The sequence below is a fragment of the Sebastes umbrosus genome, chromosome 2, assembly GCF_015220745.1.
Source record: "Sebastes umbrosus isolate fSebUmb1 chromosome 2, fSebUmb1.pri, whole genome shotgun sequence".
In the NCBI taxonomy this organism is placed as follows: Eukaryota; Metazoa; Chordata; class Actinopteri; order Perciformes; family Sebastidae; genus Sebastes; species Sebastes umbrosus.
In genome coordinates this window covers 12,094,724-12,111,473 of record NC_051270.1, presented here as the reverse complement: position 1 = coordinate 12,111,473, position 16,750 = coordinate 12,094,724, and the positions used below count along the sequence as shown (strand labels likewise).

General features: G+C 39.9%; 1 protein-coding gene across 3 annotated transcripts in view; it reads right to left on the bottom strand.

The window, feature by feature from the left end:
- slc6a2 (solute carrier family 6 member 2) overlaps window positions 1–16,750 on the bottom strand; it is a 37,341-nt gene continuing 20,591 nt past the window's right edge. For all 3 annotated transcript variants that reach the window (XM_037755896.1, XM_037755912.1, XM_037755904.1), the window contains exons 5-15: window positions 14,619–14,757; window positions 14,084–14,218; window positions 13,377–13,480; window positions 10,979–11,103; window positions 10,656–10,768; window positions 8,129–8,257; window positions 7,183–7,282; window positions 6,001–6,101; window positions 4,564–4,731; window positions 2,916–2,987; window positions 1–1,991 (exon numbers count right to left, since the gene is read on the bottom strand). In XM_037755896.1, the coding sequence (XP_037611824.1) occupies window positions 1,968–1,991; window positions 2,916–2,987; window positions 4,564–4,731; window positions 6,001–6,101; window positions 7,183–7,282; window positions 8,129–8,257; window positions 10,656–10,768; window positions 10,979–11,103; window positions 13,377–13,480; window positions 14,084–14,218; window positions 14,619–14,757 (1,210 nt within the window). In that variant the 3' untranslated portion in view covers window positions 1–1,967. The remainder of the gene's footprint in view (window positions 1,992–2,915; window positions 2,988–4,563; window positions 4,732–6,000; window positions 6,102–7,182; window positions 7,283–8,128; window positions 8,258–10,655; window positions 10,769–10,978; window positions 11,104–13,376; window positions 13,481–14,083; window positions 14,219–14,618; window positions 14,758–16,750) is intronic.

Genomic DNA, 16,750 nt, shown 5'->3' with positions numbered 1-16,750 from the left:
TGTGTGTAGATGAAATTCTTTATTATCATAGTGTGAACACTTCAGACTTCTTCATAGATAGTTGTCACTCACGTTCAACAGGACATTGGTATTGTACACAGTATTTTTGTAAACATAGTCCAGGAAAGCCAGGGTTTTTTTTTGTTCACATTCACATGTGAAAAAGTAGCCCAGGGTTACACTGAAGAACATTTTTTTTCTAAATAGTTCATTTTAGCTATACATCAAACAACATGTTATGACTGTGGACATTTACGCTTAAAATACTTTACATTCACGTTTTGTTATAAACAATTTGATAAATACAAGATTATACATAACAAAAGAATATATTTATATATTTTTTTATATCTTCTTATATATTCCACATGTATTTGATTTTTTTCCTTTGTGGCTTCATTCCTTTCAGAAAGGCTCTGTTATGATTCATGGTTAAAACTCAATTTAATTCCAATAAATAAACTAGAAGGCAAAGGCCAATCCGTTCCAAGATTTAATGGATTCTTCTTTGGCCCATGCTACACCCTTTCACCAAGTTTCATGAAAATCAAGCAAGTAGTTTTTCTGTAATCCTGCTGACAAACAGACAAACAAACCAACAAACCGAACCGAAAACAAAACCTCCTTGGCGGAGGTAAAAAGAGAAACTGATTAAGATAGTCAAAAACATTCCTAAAGGAACATATTGGCACTTCTATGGTGATGAAAAAGTGGAACATCACAAGATATGTGTCAAATGAAAACATTAGAGTCATCATAGATTTAAGTTAATATACAGTGCAGTGAAAGAGGCATCTGGCAAATGTCATCCCTCCATGTACTTTACACTAACAGCATACCGTATGGTTGGCAACAAAATCCCATTACACACACACACACATTCTCTCTCTATGTCTCTTATTAGCCACATATATTCCTCAGAAGCACTGAACAGACAACATTTTGTAAAGTAAAAGTCTCACAACAATATTACAAAACTGTTTGCAACAGTTACGCCATTTGTTTTGCTGAATTTTTCACCTTCAGTAAGCAGCCAGGCACTGACCAGGTTCAGACTTAGTTTTTCTTTGAGATTAAGGCCTGGTTGGGAGTCTGGCCTTCCAAAGAATAAGAGGTGAACAAAGCCTGCCTCAGTTCTTTTAAAGCTTTGGAGCGATGTATCCATTATTCCCTTTTCTGTAACAGAATGTGACATGAAAGCATTATATCAGGCCTAAAATCCTCATTAAGGAGGTTGACTTTGACGCACTGTTGACCACCAGCTGTTTGACTTGAGTGTCAAAGGACTGGGTCAAATCGAGAGATTGACATCCACAAACTGTGGCTTGATTTGGTGGGTTCCTGAGTCAACACAGTTTACTTCATTTCTTCTTGTACGGAGTGTAAGAAACATGGAGTGTCTCGCTTGATAAGGCACTGAAACAGATAAGCCACTATACCAACAGAACGGCAAGAACAGAGCCTTTTTTCCAATATCAATGTAATAATAAATAATCATATGTCTAAAAAAAAGTTTAAAAATTTAAATATTTGGGTCCCCTGTACAGTAATACACAGGATAATGGGATTGTTTTGGTTTTGATTTTAGTTTCTGTCCCTTCCAGGAGATAATAGTCACATCACAAACTATATAAAACCATAACTAAAGTTATGATTGATTAATGTAGTATATAAAAAACATAACAATGTCAAAGGGCAAATAACAGTACATTGCCCCCATGGGGTGCCCCTCCCTTATGAGTTGAAGCTGTTGAATGGTTTCAAGATGTTAACAGGCATAACTCTGAAATCAAAGTGCTTGACGCTACTGTTGACAACAAAGACGTTGGGTGATAAATGTACGGGGAGAAGAGGCAGGTTGCTGAGAGAGGTTGGAGCCTGTTGCTCTCCTTGTCTGTCCGACCACTGGTGGCACACAGGAACTCCAAACACCAGATGTGAGGATGGATGAGGGAATTCTGGGTACATCAGATGGCCAACCAATGCTTGAGCTGAAAAACAAAAGAAAGTCTTGGGTCTGTTTTGCGACTCAATGTCCAATGTATTTTATTCCATTTTAAATGCATTGGTTGACATTTCTGTTCTTGCTTACTCACTGATGCCGGCTTTTCTGCTTGCTAATAATGTCATTTACAGTAATCGTTATACCTCATTTGTTGTTTTTGTAAGCCACTCAATCCTACCAAGAAGTCCCGGCAGATGTATACGTATACTTTTTGTCATATCTCACAGGTGCTTTATTCTATCATTCCAATTCCTCATGACTTTGTCAATCAATTTGTTTTCTAATGACTTCATATAACTGTTTACTTTAGTGCTTTTTAAAAAAATACCAATGTATTGGGATCCCCTAGTCAAAAGCACCCAATTCATCCTATGTAATTTTAATAGATTGAACTATTTATTGAGTTAATGTTTACCATGTATTCTAATTTAAAGTATCACACCCTATCAGGGGGGTAGGGGCACTCTGTCATTTTGAAGGAGACAGACACAGATGCAGCAGACACAAATTCCCTCATGTGCTCTGTCTATTTTCATTTTACAAAATATACAAATTAACTGTAACCTTCCCAAAATAATAAAAATGTCAATTTTTTCTTCAGACGACATTAATTACATTACTAATGAAGTGAGAAGAAATAAGTTAACAGTAGTTAATTCTTGGGTCTTCAGGGATCCCAGTCGGTAGTCCTTGTATGTTAAATGTGTTGGTAGGATGAGGGTTAAAGAGCCTACACCCCAAAGTCTCATCCGTATTTTTTGCCTACTTTTCAAAATGTTAATTTTGATACATTAGCAATAGTCAGTGCACAAGTCAATTCACAAACAATTCAATGGGTTCAAATCCAGATTAATTGTAGCCATTTAGCCAGTTCAAATTAACACTGTTAATGAAAAGCATTTGCCCTTACTGTGAACTGCCGTATATTTCCCTCAGCCACCAAATGATGTTCATGTTCTGGAGTGATGCAATAGGCTATCCTCTGCAAGAAAAAGCAATTACAACACATCATTCTCAGCATTTCTAACAAAACAGGTGTATCCTCTTTGAGGCATACACAAACCACACTTGCCACACACATCTTCTACCCTCTGCATATTTTTAGAGGAGCCAAAGTGTCCATGTACTACTTGAGATTAAAGAAGGAATGCAATTGAATCTAACACCAGACATTAGTAACAGTCATAATGGAAGTTATCTCTGACAAAATATGCCAATTCTTTTTGGAACCTGTGAGGAACCCTTATCAAGAACTTCAGAGATGTTTATTCTGGTTATTATGAGGAGGAGAAAGCCAAAACTTGATACGCGGTGACAGGAGTTATCGGAAAGAACGTGTGTCCTGAGAACCTGCGAAGAATCTTAAACCCTGAGTACCAATGGGAAATGCCAATGGGATGTGATAATTGTTACAGAAGAGTGAAGCTGACACTGGTTGACTGCTGAGGGATGAAAATAGCTCTCCGGTGCTTTGATGATTGTTATCAGAAACTCTCGATGCTTTGAAGCAATCATTTCATCCAACAGTGTTCTCACGGAGCCACCGTCATCAAGTTGAGAGCGGAAAGTTCATTACTAAATCAGATTATTTTCAAGTTTTGTTTCAAAGAAGAACATATGTATGCCCTTTAGTCACAATTGTACTGTTTACCAGTACACTGCGTGTGAGATCCCATCTTGTTTGAACTATATATGTCAGCAGAAACTGTTCTAAGTGCTAGTGTCTTTCAAAAGAGTTTTAACCATTTCCCCTCCTCTTCACTTCTTTGTCTTTCGGCTTCTCCCGTTAGGGGTTGCCACAGCGGATTATCTGAGATCTGATATTTTATGATCCGCACATTTGATTTGGCAAAGGTTTTACACCGGATGCCCTTCCTGATGCAACCCCCCTATTCACAGCTCACGGGGGGGATACATGTTTTGGTGGTGGGAGGAAACCGGAGTAACCGGAGAAAAACCCACGCGAACACAGGGAAAACATGCAAGTCAGGGTATAACTATTTAATATCTACTAAACATGTCTAGTTTATAATATCTTTTTCACCCTGTGTGACAAACCTGTCTTATAAATAATAATAATAATAATGCATTTTATGTAATGTGTGTAGCCAATAGACAGAATCAGACTGACTTGCCAGTTTTAAAAGGTGTGTGTTTAAGAAGGGATTTGAAGGTTGAGAGAGTCAATATTGTGAATGTCTTGTGGTAGAGCGTTCCAACAGCTGAAGGCTCTTGACCCCATGGTAGTCAAGCAGGCAGATGGTATGGTGAGTTGGATAGCAGAAGAGGATGTGAGAGTATGGGAAGGTGTGTAGATATGAAGAAATTCAGAAAGATACAAAGAGACTAGGTTGTGAAGGGCCTTAAAAGTGAGAAGCATAATCTTGAAATTATACAGTATTTAACAGGGAGCCAATGAAGTTGCTGAAGAACAGGAGTAATGTGGGAATGTGGGTAATGGGCAGCTGAATTATGGACCAATAAAGTTTATGAAGACAATTGAGCGGAAGACCAGAGAGGATAGAACTACAATAGTCAATACATACATACATACTGACCTGTTTGAATGTTCCTTTTACGCTCAAGAATTTATATATGGCATAGCCGGGGACAAACATCATGGAGGACATGGCCACGCCCCAGCCAACTACGTTGGCCCAGTGAGGGAAGACGTAGTCATCATACTTCAGGCCTGACGATGTCACAGTACTGGCTATTACAACAAACTGTGATAGAGAGAAGGGAAAACAGAGAAACAGACACATAAGGAGTGTTACATCTATGTATTAGTGTTGCTTGCAATGTTCGACATCTCTTCATTGATATAATTGCAGTGCACATCCATGGATGCTACAAGAAAAGGATTGGATGAGGTGGATTATAATTGGTGGGGTGTGGTGTTATATCATTATTTTCTCAATCCCATTACTCATCTCCGATGTTACTAGCACAATGGTGCATGATGCAAACGCTCACATAACAGAGAGGGCACATGTAATTGTTGCACTCCATTAAGTTGGCAATTTTCGTCATGGATTTGTACTCTTTTAGAGTACAAAGCGTGTTTATTGGGGCAGTACCCTACATACCAAAATATATCTGTAAATTATTGTAATTATTACGTCCGCCAAGGAGGTTATATTTTTGGTTCCATTTGTTGGTTTGTTTGTCGGCAGGATTATGGGAAAACTACTGGCCCGATTTTCATGAAATTTGGCGGAAGGGTGTAGCGTGGCCCGAGGAAGAACTCATACAATTTTGAAGAGGCCTTGGCGGAGGTCTACGATCTCCGAGTGCCCTTCTAGTTTATTTTTGCATTTGTCCCTTTTACTCACAATGTGGAATGACCAATTCTCCTGAATTGCAGTCCTTGTTACAACAAACTTCTTCTGTTGTCCAGGGGAGGGTGTAGACAGCGTTATGTATTAGAGGAAGTACATGATCGTCTACACCCTCGCCTGCACAGCAGTGGACATAGCCATGTGCTTCCTCTAATGCACATGGAGAAGAACTCGCCAGGAGGCGTACTGAGGTTCAAACTGTCCTCCATGATCCCACCTTCCCTCTGGGTATAAGCCAGAAGCCCCACTGTTGCACCCTGTGGTGAATGGTTAATGCTTTTTCCTGTGTGCTTGTAAGTACTTTAGCTGTTGATGCTAATAGGGATTAAATTCTGATTCTATGTTACGTCACTGTGGCACTGACATGCAAACATTGCATATTTACTGCATGCTGGATTGATTGATCCCTTCGTGCAGCCTTTGTGAATGACAGTTACTGGAAGAAATCAACCATTATACTACTTTTATTTTTGACCCTTAAAACAGCCTGCAGGCATTTGTGAATGACAGCCGCTGGAAGACATATTGTTGATTCTTCAAACATTTTTAGTTGATTTATCTGTTGAATTTGGACTTTGGGTCAAGGATCACATATTATCTCTGTTAAGGAAAACCAACCAATGGAAATACTTCAGTGTGTTTTATCCCTCTCACCAGCAGAAAGATCGGGCTCACAAATTTCCAACACAGCCTCCAGTAGAGACCTGGCTTGAAGCCCATCATTCGCTCGATATCTTCGCTGAAGCGGTCAACACCTGGAGCGAGGACGAAAAGTTACAGAGCAAAGGTTAATGTGGCGAGTCAAGATGCATCATTCAATCAGTGTAGGCTACAGCAGGTTCTTTGACAACAAGGGTGTAGGCTGTGTTACGTTCCCTCCTACTGTCCAGTGAGACTGCATACTTGGCGCAGACAGTTGTCTGACCTGGGCCTTCCGACCTTGAGCTGACATAACACATCACCCATATCCACATTTTGTATTTTGCACAATTTGAAATTATTTTTTCTTCATTTTTTTCTTTCTGTATTTATACCTTCCCTTTTCGAACTAAGGGTTTACAGATGGTGACGAGATATACTAAGCTGGGTAGGTTAGATATGCCTGCTGCTGAGTCTTTCCGCATGCAATCTCATGACTTTTGCTTTGTCTTTTATTTTTTTGCATAATTTTGTCTTGTGGTTGATCTTACTCATCCCTGTCCTGTAGGCCTACTGCATATGTGAAAGTACACAGAGATAAAGCAGACAGGCTCTAACATTGATCACAACTTGTTGATTGTTCCAGAAGAGTGACACTACAGCCCAGTCACACAACCGTTTGTGAAATAATCACAAAATTGAATGTAATGATTTGTGTACATAGACACGAATTTCAATTTTTTTTGTGATGGTCAGCGTGAAATCAATTTGTATGTAATCCAAGTAATTGTGAACCGGTAAGTGTAGAAAGGTTAATGCACTGTAGGCAAGAGGTCGAGGTGGATGGTTGGGTCAAAAAACAGGATACCGGTGTTCGTGTTCCATGTGAAACCATAAGCCAACGTTGATTTATTTGTCACGTAACTTACGTACATAAGTTTCTGCACTTCCGGATTTATTTTAACCCAAACTATGATATTTTCCTAAAGCTAACTCAGTAGTTTTATTTTGAAAAGACTGGAGCATAAATTGAATGGTGCGTCACATGTTGCTGGACATTCGTAGGAAATACGTTGTTCAAAGTCGTGCTGAGTGAAAAAAGGGAAATTTGTGTATATGTATAGGAATCACATAGATTCAATTTCGTGACTATTTCACAAACTGCCGTGCGACTCTGTCGGACACTGAGTTTCATACCATAAAACCATGACACTCCAATGGCCTCGATCAACACGGCAAACAGTATAGAAGTCCCAGCTGCATACTTGTCTAACAGGGTCAGCACGTAGATCCCACCCTACAGAAAGGGAAAAAAGCAGAGAAAGTTTAGTTAATAGCGCGTTGTATATAAATCTTAACCTTTGAAGAGAAGTGGACCCTTGTGTGCAATGAATAAGCAGTGGCCTCTCAGAGTTAATAGTGTATGCTTGTTTTGCCATTTGAGGAGACGTTGAAGAATTGATGTGTGAGCATAAGCAAGCCTCACATGTACAAAGAGGGGACTTTGTGTGCGTTAGATATTCTGTACAATACATCTTTGATTTGTATCCAGAGTGGTACAATTTGTATATTGTGCCACAGAACTAGCAGGGGAAAAACATCATTCACTACACAATAATTTCATTTATTTTGTTAAAGGGAGATGAACCATGTGAATCACCAACATAATACCTTTCTGTATTTTTGTAATCGCTAAGCATTTGTCCTTGGTGCTGATGCCATGTGAATGAATAGGGACTATAGAGAAAATTAAACATTTGATTCCTGGATGCAGTTTTAATAAATTCTAATTTGTCATCAGAATGTCATGCAATAGCGTTTTATCATGTCTTTGAAAGGGTTCAGTGATATTTTTCCGACAACATTACACCATGTGGCTGGGCAGCGATCACATGCAGTTTAAAGCTCTCATTTACCAGGTTTTGACACAACGCCATCCCTACTGTGGTATACCACCAGATTGAAATATTTTTTGCTGTGAGAGAGACAATTATTTAGTGTAGGTTGTTGTACAGTATTTGCGCATGGCTGAAAAGAATACAAAGCTAGATTTTGAAAGACAAAGTGAAACATGACATCAGCAGACATTATGTTGAAAGTGGTACAAGTGTAAATGTATGGCACTTTGAAACCTGATACTGACATTAGTAATGCAGGCGAGGGCAACCAGAAAGGTTCCAAAGGCTGTGGCGAAGGTGAAGACCTTCCTGTTTCTCTTGAGGAACTTATAGTCGTCTGACAGGCCTGTGAGGACCGCCTCCATACCGCCCATCTGGTGGACACAAACAGAAAGACATGAGACTCAGAAATGTGTACCTACTGAAGATGTTCTCTAATGGACACTATGCCTTGACTTTAACTTGAGGATTTCAACCAGTTGTGCATGCTGACAGATGTTTAGCCAGAAGTGACCCCTTTAGAGCTTCAACATAACAAACATGTAATTGATAATTTGTATGCGCTACACTTTAAAAGTATGCTGATACATACTGTACCCTAATGTACTTACTTAGTTGACGTACTTATTTGAAGCCCGAAGAAGATGTTTTTCCTAAACCAAACTTAGTGTTTTTGTTACCTAAACCCAAGTGAGTGGTTTTGTTGGCTCAACCCAACTGCGGACGTTACCGTAGCTTTGTTGCGTGGCGTATAAATGACATTCGAAAAGCCTAAAAATGCATCCTCATGACACGCACAATGTCCACATAATGACTTGCTATTTTTACGCCTTCTCGTAAGAACGGGTTGCAGATTGAGATTGGTAAATGTAACTTTTTACAGTGGTAGCAATGTAGTTATCCATATCCACCGAAATTGAATTGTGTCATTTTGCATTTACAACATCATATGTCCATTAACAGGGTGGTAGGTATTGCTTTCTATTTTGACAGAGTTGAATATAATAGAAGTTTATTATCCAATCAGGGCTGGAAATGTGTCTTTTGTCCTTCCTCAGCAGAACAATAAAGTAAAGGCATAAAAATAGAACACGATACAATAAAATACACATACCGAGTACATTACAGTAGTAACACTGACATGGTCTTCATCTGACCTACTTGATAAATGATTGAGAGGATAAGTTAATTACTTGGGGACATTTGCTGACCGATAAGAGGGAATTAAAGTATCATTTGTTTATTTAGTGCGTGAGTGAGTCACTGGTTAGATGTCTTGTTAAATTACAGCTGGCTTTTGAAATGTCAATGAAAGAAGTTTTTGTTGCCGCAGACCGTTTAGTGACTTTAATGCAGCTGGCCACACTGAAACATAATTTACTCTACATTACTTTACTCTTATTACTTAAAATCTACAACTTGACCACACCATCAGTCAGTTTTACACACCACAGATGTGCTCATTGGTATTTTAGATGGCTACTGCCAACGGTTCAATCTGTGTATTGAATAAAACTTATGGAGTCATAAAGTCAGCCTGGGTTATTTATCATTTAACAGTACTTATTTGTTAAATTAACAGCGTATTTTAGTGAACCTGAGCTGTATTTATAAAGGTTGCCAACCAGGGAAAGTATGAAAAAAGGGAAAAACAGAAAATCCCTAAACATTTGTTTAGTCGACTTGAGTTAGAAGACATCCTACTGTGTCTCCTCCATGTCATACCAGACAAATTGTGCTATGGGGAAAACAAACGGCATAGTTTCTCAGATGAACTTGCGCAGTGAGTATACAGTGACCATTATGTTCCAATAAATGTCAGGTTTAATGTGCAACTCAGTGAAGAAAGTCTTTCAACGTGATCCGTGGATATCATTTCTATCCTAAAGGGGTCTCAGCGTACACTGTCTGCTCTGTTCTGTACCTGCACAGTAAAGAGAGCACTGTTTTTCTTAGCACTGGGTCAAACAAGGGGAAATCCATGGCTCGTTTAAGATGAAGAACTTTTTCCAAAGAAATGTTATCAGTGTCTGTACCTTTCGTACAGGCTGAAGCACTATGTAAACCTATACAAGCACTGTATGAATTAGGGACGCACCAATTTATCGGTATCGGACAATTTTCGTCTCGTTGACTGCAATCGGCCTATCAGCAAATAAGATGGTGTTCACCAACGGCAGTGTTCATGTGTTGTATTGCATTTATTGTTGTTAGCTGCTGATTCAATTACATTTATGTTCCACAAAATGTTTTTGTTGGGCTATGTAAGTACTTAAAAATAAATTCCTCTCATTGAGTATGTAGTATACACAGCCTAAGGGGCTTAAGTAGTTATTTTTCATATGAACAAAGGTTATTTTAAAGCTCGTTTCATAAATCTGAATTTAATTTGTGCTCATTCATGATATGAATGAAGTGCTGAATGACTTTAAGAGTGAGGACGTCTGTTTTCCTGGCACCAGAGGGGAAATAAATAACAACAAAATAAACAACAACAAAACATTGGTATCATTCATCGGTTATCGTTCAAATTTTTCTTTTAAACATCAGTATCGGTGCATCATTTTGCAGTCGATGCATCCCTAGTATGTATGCACAGATTTCATCAGTAATATTCACCACTCAACTTACGTCTTATTTATGTATTTGCCTTTTTATACATGTTCTACCCGCTAAGTTTTGAAATTGCTAAAAATATTTCTATTTCTGTTCTATAGAGTTCTATAGTTCTATAGAGTTCTATAGTTCTATAGAGCGATCATTGTGACTCACCGAGCTGTCAATGCCAAGAGTCAGCAACATGATGAAGAACACAATAGCCCAAAACGTTGAGCCAGGCAGTGTCGAAATTGCCTCAGGGTAGATGATGAACACCAATCCTGCTCCTGTACATACACACACAGAAACATGAATGCACACACAAAAGGTTATGACTTTCATAAACGTTTGTGCAAATTTGCACGACCAAATATTGTATCACTAATTTCATATCAAGTGAGAAAAAAGATACTAAGTAGACACAGAATCACAGCAGTATACAGTATTAAACCAGTCAGTGATGGTGTAATGCAGGAGTCTTGAACAGCAGCACTTACCCTCTGTTGCCACATCCTCTATGTTCACCCCATGTTTGTAAGCCATGTATCCAAGCACAGAGAAGATGGCAAACCCTGAGAAGAAACTGGTGATGCAGTTCACAGTGCTGGTCAAGAGCGCATCCCTACAGAGAGAAAACAACACAACAGCAAAAACAAATTCAAAAGAAAGCTGAGTGTCTAATTGTCCAACCTTGAAGGTCCGCGTTACCAATCTTCTACATTTGTGTTTACAGCTTGGCTAAGGAGTCACAAACTTTATTTTTTAACGGGGATTAACTGTCCCTTGTTAAAAGAAACATTAAGCCAGTGTCATTCTTTTTACCTGAACATGTAAAGTCAAAATGGGGCCATGTGTTACTTGATATCTTTCAAGTTTTCCATGGGTTGATCTGCCAAACGCTGTGTTTTAGAGGGGATATTCAGGTTAATGAGAAGCTTTTGTTCTCTGCTCCTGTTGGTGGTTTGATCGGTAATTAGTGTGCTGTTCTGTGGCCACTAACCTGCGGTTGTCTGACAAACTGAATAAGGTAAACTTGACCACGGCCACCTCCTGGGCTGAGGGAGCAGAAATCTCTCAATGAAGCATTTTCTTCCCACTGATTTCACCTCAGATTTGTCTAATTCTTTCTTGTACTGTGTGCAGGCTGTGATAGAACCTTTTTATTCAGTCCTACTCCTCAGTGTGGTTGCACACAAACACACAGGTGCTGCTTAACATCACAGAAGCCTGTGCCTCACTTAAACCAATCCACTGAATATGACAAAGGAATACATTAATTACAGACAAGTTATTTTTGGCAAAATAGTAAAGTAAGAAGGAATTTGTGTCCATTTTACAACTGGAAGCTGTCCAGTTCAAGCACAAGGCTCTGGCAATGTTATTTTAACAAAAAATATTCAAATGAGCTTTCAATACTATTTCAAGATATTTTAATTGAAAGGTCCAGTGTGTAGGATCTGGTGGCATCTAGCAGTGAGGTTGCAGATTGAAACCAACTGAAGCCTCTCCCATGTGGTCATTTGGAGCAGAGTCAGTGCATAGAGTGTGTGTGTACGAGGGAACTGAGTGGTGAAGCAAGAGAGAGAGAGAGCGGCGGCGACAAGAGCGAGTTACGTTATCGACTCTGGCCCAAGCCGTTCTGGGCTACTGTAGAAACATGGTGGTGCAACATGGCGGACTCCGTGGAGAGGACCCACTCCCTATGTAGATATAAACGACCATTGCTATGTGCGCAGTTCTAATGTCGGACGCTGGCGAACCATTTTTGTGTCAAATTATTGATTTCTTAAGTAAGTAGCCGTGTAATAAGAGGGATAATGAACAGCTAGCGGTTCATTGTTGTCCGCTCCACATCGGGGTGCCGCATCGCCCTGTCGGGTCACAACAATGACCGGCTCGCTGTACATTATCCCTCACCTAGTAGACATAACAAACAAAGAATGGCAGCAGTTCTGTGTCCTCATCTTTTACTCTTGATTGCTCTGGGGGTTTTCTACCAGTCAAGAAAGAAAAACTTTTAAACCTAATACATAATTTGCCTTGGTTTCCTGGGGTTATGTTTTTCTTAAACAGGTACTTGTGATGGAGGACACGCTGCTCACTAACTGCACTATACCATGTGCAGATTTCCTCCTCCTCATCTGTGTGGGTATTCAAACAAAAGTCTGTGTTCAGTGTTTGTTTTTCTAACAGCACCAGCTCTTCCGGGCTGCTGCTGCTGCCTTTCACCTAGTTCGGATTTGCTCATTTGCTGCATAATGCGAATCCCACCTGCCAGCAGACCACGCACATCTCTAAATGGGACATGAAAGGGGAGGAAGGCAGGAGGCCTCATTTGGGGTTGAAGACGATGGAGGAAATGAGAGCGGATAGGAGAGGAGGGGTCCATCATACTTTTAACTTTCAGTATAGCACAGAAGCCTCTGTAATGACACTTTGCATTATATTTCACCTTTTAATATTTTAGATATCCGTACTGCAGCAGCAAGGTCATGTCAGCATTAACAATTTTTGTGTAGTATATACCCAAACATGATAGGTTAAACTGCTGTCCTGCCTAAAGCGTCTGCCTCCAACAGCACCACTGCAACCTATTAATATGGAAAAAGATTAGCCAAGCTCACAACCTAATACCTGCTTTTTCCTGAAGAAGAGCAGCACTATGACAAACCAAACAGCCTTTGGCTATTAACTGGCAACCTCTCCTGGCCTGTACTTTATCTGTCCCGTTAACACCCAGCCATCCGGGTCAGCTGAACAGATTAGCATCACCTCTGCTGCTTCACGATCCGGTTACATGCTGGAAAAGCCTGGCTGCTTAAAGACAGCAGGATGTTATGTTGCTGTGGGCTTGTTTGGACTATCAAAAATCACAAATGAAGTGCAAGCTCTTACCTGTAGCAGTTGTTGTCAAATTTGTTATAACTGGCAAAAGCAATGAGCACCCCGAATCCTGCTCCCAGTGAGTAGAATATCTGGGTGGCGGCATCAATCCACACCTGTGGCAAAAATAAATGACAAACAAGAAAGCTTTTGAATTCCTAAAAACAGATGCTTCCAGGCTAAAAGACCGCACAGAGAGGGAGTGACTCGAATGTAATTGCTGATTGAAGTTCAACATTTACATTTGAGTCAGCCGTTGTCCGTGCGGTTGCCATATTTCCATTTCTCTGAACAAGCTGTGTTGATTTCATTGGAAAACACATGGCTCGTGACACCAATGTTATGCAAAACAACTGAACTCTTACCGAACTCTCACACATCAGCTCGGCTAGTGGAAGATTGTATCTGTGCATATGGTAGAGTGCATTCATTCATATACATACATGCCTCAGTATGGGAGGCTTCAGTTGAAATTTAGCTTTTAACCCTCAGAGTTTGAGATACTCCACCCAATGAATTACAGTAACCAAGAAAGAAGGCTCTCTAAATCCACATACACTCTGACGTGTGAGTCAAATATAAATGGATCTGAAAGTCCCACGGGTTGAAGAGATAGTTCGGGTGTTTTGAAGTGGCGTCAGTGTAGTCAGTGTATTACCGATTCAAAATCTTTCCCAACACCCGTGGACGGGTTGTTACCAACAAGCACTGTCTCTTACCTCTAGATTGTTGAGCCGCTTGAAGTCGATGTGGAGGTAGGCCCTGATGCCGTCCATGGACCCTGGTAGAGTTATGCCTCGGATCAGCAAAACAAAAAGGACCACGTAGGGCATGGTAGCTGTGATGTACACCACCTGAATACACACACGAACAGATGTAAGGGAAGAAGAAACATTCATCATGTAGTTACTTTTTTCATTGAATCATTCTACCAATAAACAGCCACAGAATGTTTGCTGCAGTTTGTAGCATGAATGCAAGTAACTGCAGTATATTATATAGCATGCAATGTTAATGGGAGAATGCTCTCCAGTCCTCACAATGTTTATCATTGCCTTTTAACTTTTTTGACCCAGCACAAACAGTTTACATTGAGCTGCTTTACAAGATGTCTGGGAAATGTCTCTGTCACAGAAAGCAGAAAGCAGATACTATAGTTGCTATAACATGATTTGGGTTCTATTTTTTTTTTTTGTTGATCAAAAGAAGTTAACTTTCAGAAAGCAAAGAAAGCTTGGTGGTCCAGGCCTGTACCTTCCCTGAGGACTTGACACCTTTCCACAGGCTGAAGTAGAGGATGAAGACCACCACGACCAGACACAAGGTCAGCTCCCAGCGAGGCAGGCCCAGGTCATTGATACCTCTACTTTGATGGAGATGCAGCACACCCCGTCTGCAGAAAGATTGCACATTCTTTAATTCTCATATACTGTATATGGTCATAGGTGAGAAATCAATAATCGTTTTTTGTTATTAATTGATGACAAGATTTGTCTCATGATTCATAGTACTGCTTGGCACATATAATGTGAAAACATTGTTCTGCGGTATGGTATGTTATTTCTTTCGGCTACATCTTAAATTATAGATGTTTTTGTCGAACAGGCCCACCCAGGTTAGCAACTGGGAGAGTCCAAACAAAGCAGCCCACACTGTAGGTGTCAGAGGTGACGATGGGAGATGAAGTATGGGACAGAGGCTCTCCGGCCAATGATGAAATAGGGTGACGTGGATTGGATGGTTGAAGGTGGAGTGCTGTAATGCATGTCCTAAGTATTCAGTTAAATGACTTACAACATACAAATTACATTTTTTTCAACACTTATGTAGATTTAATGTATTTTAGCTGAAAAAATGGTGTCTCTTACATCCCTATCTAAATATTGTTTCCAGCTGCAAGCTCATACATTTAATGTCTCCTCAGATTAGTGGAAAGGAAGCACACAACTTCAGATTATAATAGTGGAGTATATAAAAGGGTTAAAGTTGTAAGACAAATGCGGAAAACACCCAGAAAACGACATGCTAGCGATCTGTCAGTCACGAGGTAGCCACGCCCTAAAGCATACCCTGCTTTATGGTCTATTTTAATCTAAATGGAACCATAATTTACTAAGTGAACATCATGCTGTATTGAAGAAGACTTGAAACTAGCGATTAAGACCATAAACTCATGTTTACAATGTTTACTGAGGTAATAAATCAAGTGAGAAGTAGGGTCATTTTATCATAGACTTCTACACACAGACTTCTTTTTTGCAACCAGAGGAGTCGCCCCCTATTGGCTATTAGAAAGAATGCAAGTTTAAGACACGCATTGGCTTCACTTTTCAGAACCGGACGGAGGTTGCCCACTGTTATTGTTACTGAAATATGCTTATTTGCTGTCTTTCAGAGATTGAGATGAGATTCATATCAATCTCACATCTGTGCATAAGATATATCGCAGGAGTCAGGATGTGCTTAGCTTAGCTTAGCTTAGCATAAAAACTGGAAGCAGGGGACCTTGCTTCGTCCAAAGTGAAAGTCGAAACCCCCTAGATGTGAGGATGAGAAAGTAAGCACGATTTGAACCTCTCTCAAGCTCTATTTTTTTCAAGCTTTACACAACCATTTCTAGCACTTTTTCCGTGCGTAAAATCAAGTGCAACACTATGAATGCCTTCCAGGAAAGAGATTTCCCAAAGTGTGCATCGTTATTCCCATATTTTAATGATTCACTGCCCCCTCTCTGACGGCCGGGTTTTCATGCTGCCTCCAAGTTTAACTTTTCATAAAAAGCAATAAAAACTTTACCTTCCAATATGGCCATATGGCATGGTTTACAAACTTGTTCTTTTCTGGCATACCCCTGCCTTAACTGTTGGCAGTCTCACTGTGCAGTAACAGCAGATTCTGGTTTCCATTTCAAAGTGGTATCACAGTTTATAAAATAAAACAAATACCGGGTAAAGCTGTTCCACTGAATTAAAAATGCTTTGGAAAATGGCACTATAAAAAACTCTGGTCACAATGCCTCAGCAGATTCAAACATCTGTCCGTCGTGATGAGTTCTCATTATGGGCAATCAGGAGACCAACAACAAAGACCAGTGGCGGACTCAGACTGTCTGAGGGGCAGAGACTGTGGACAGCCATGTCTTCATCATAGTCGGTCACCTGCACCTTCTAATAGAGAACAGGAATATCAAGCTGCAGCACACCAGTTATGGCAAACACACAGTGTCCCTTAAAACCAATATCCTGCTGTAAAAAAATTCAAAGCATCTTTGTTCCCTTCACATTTGACCTAAATTTTCCTCAAGGAAAAATTCAATCAAGTCGGCATGTGATGTTATGGGTTGATGAACAACGGAACTGGATTTGGATCTGATAATCAGGTTGCTT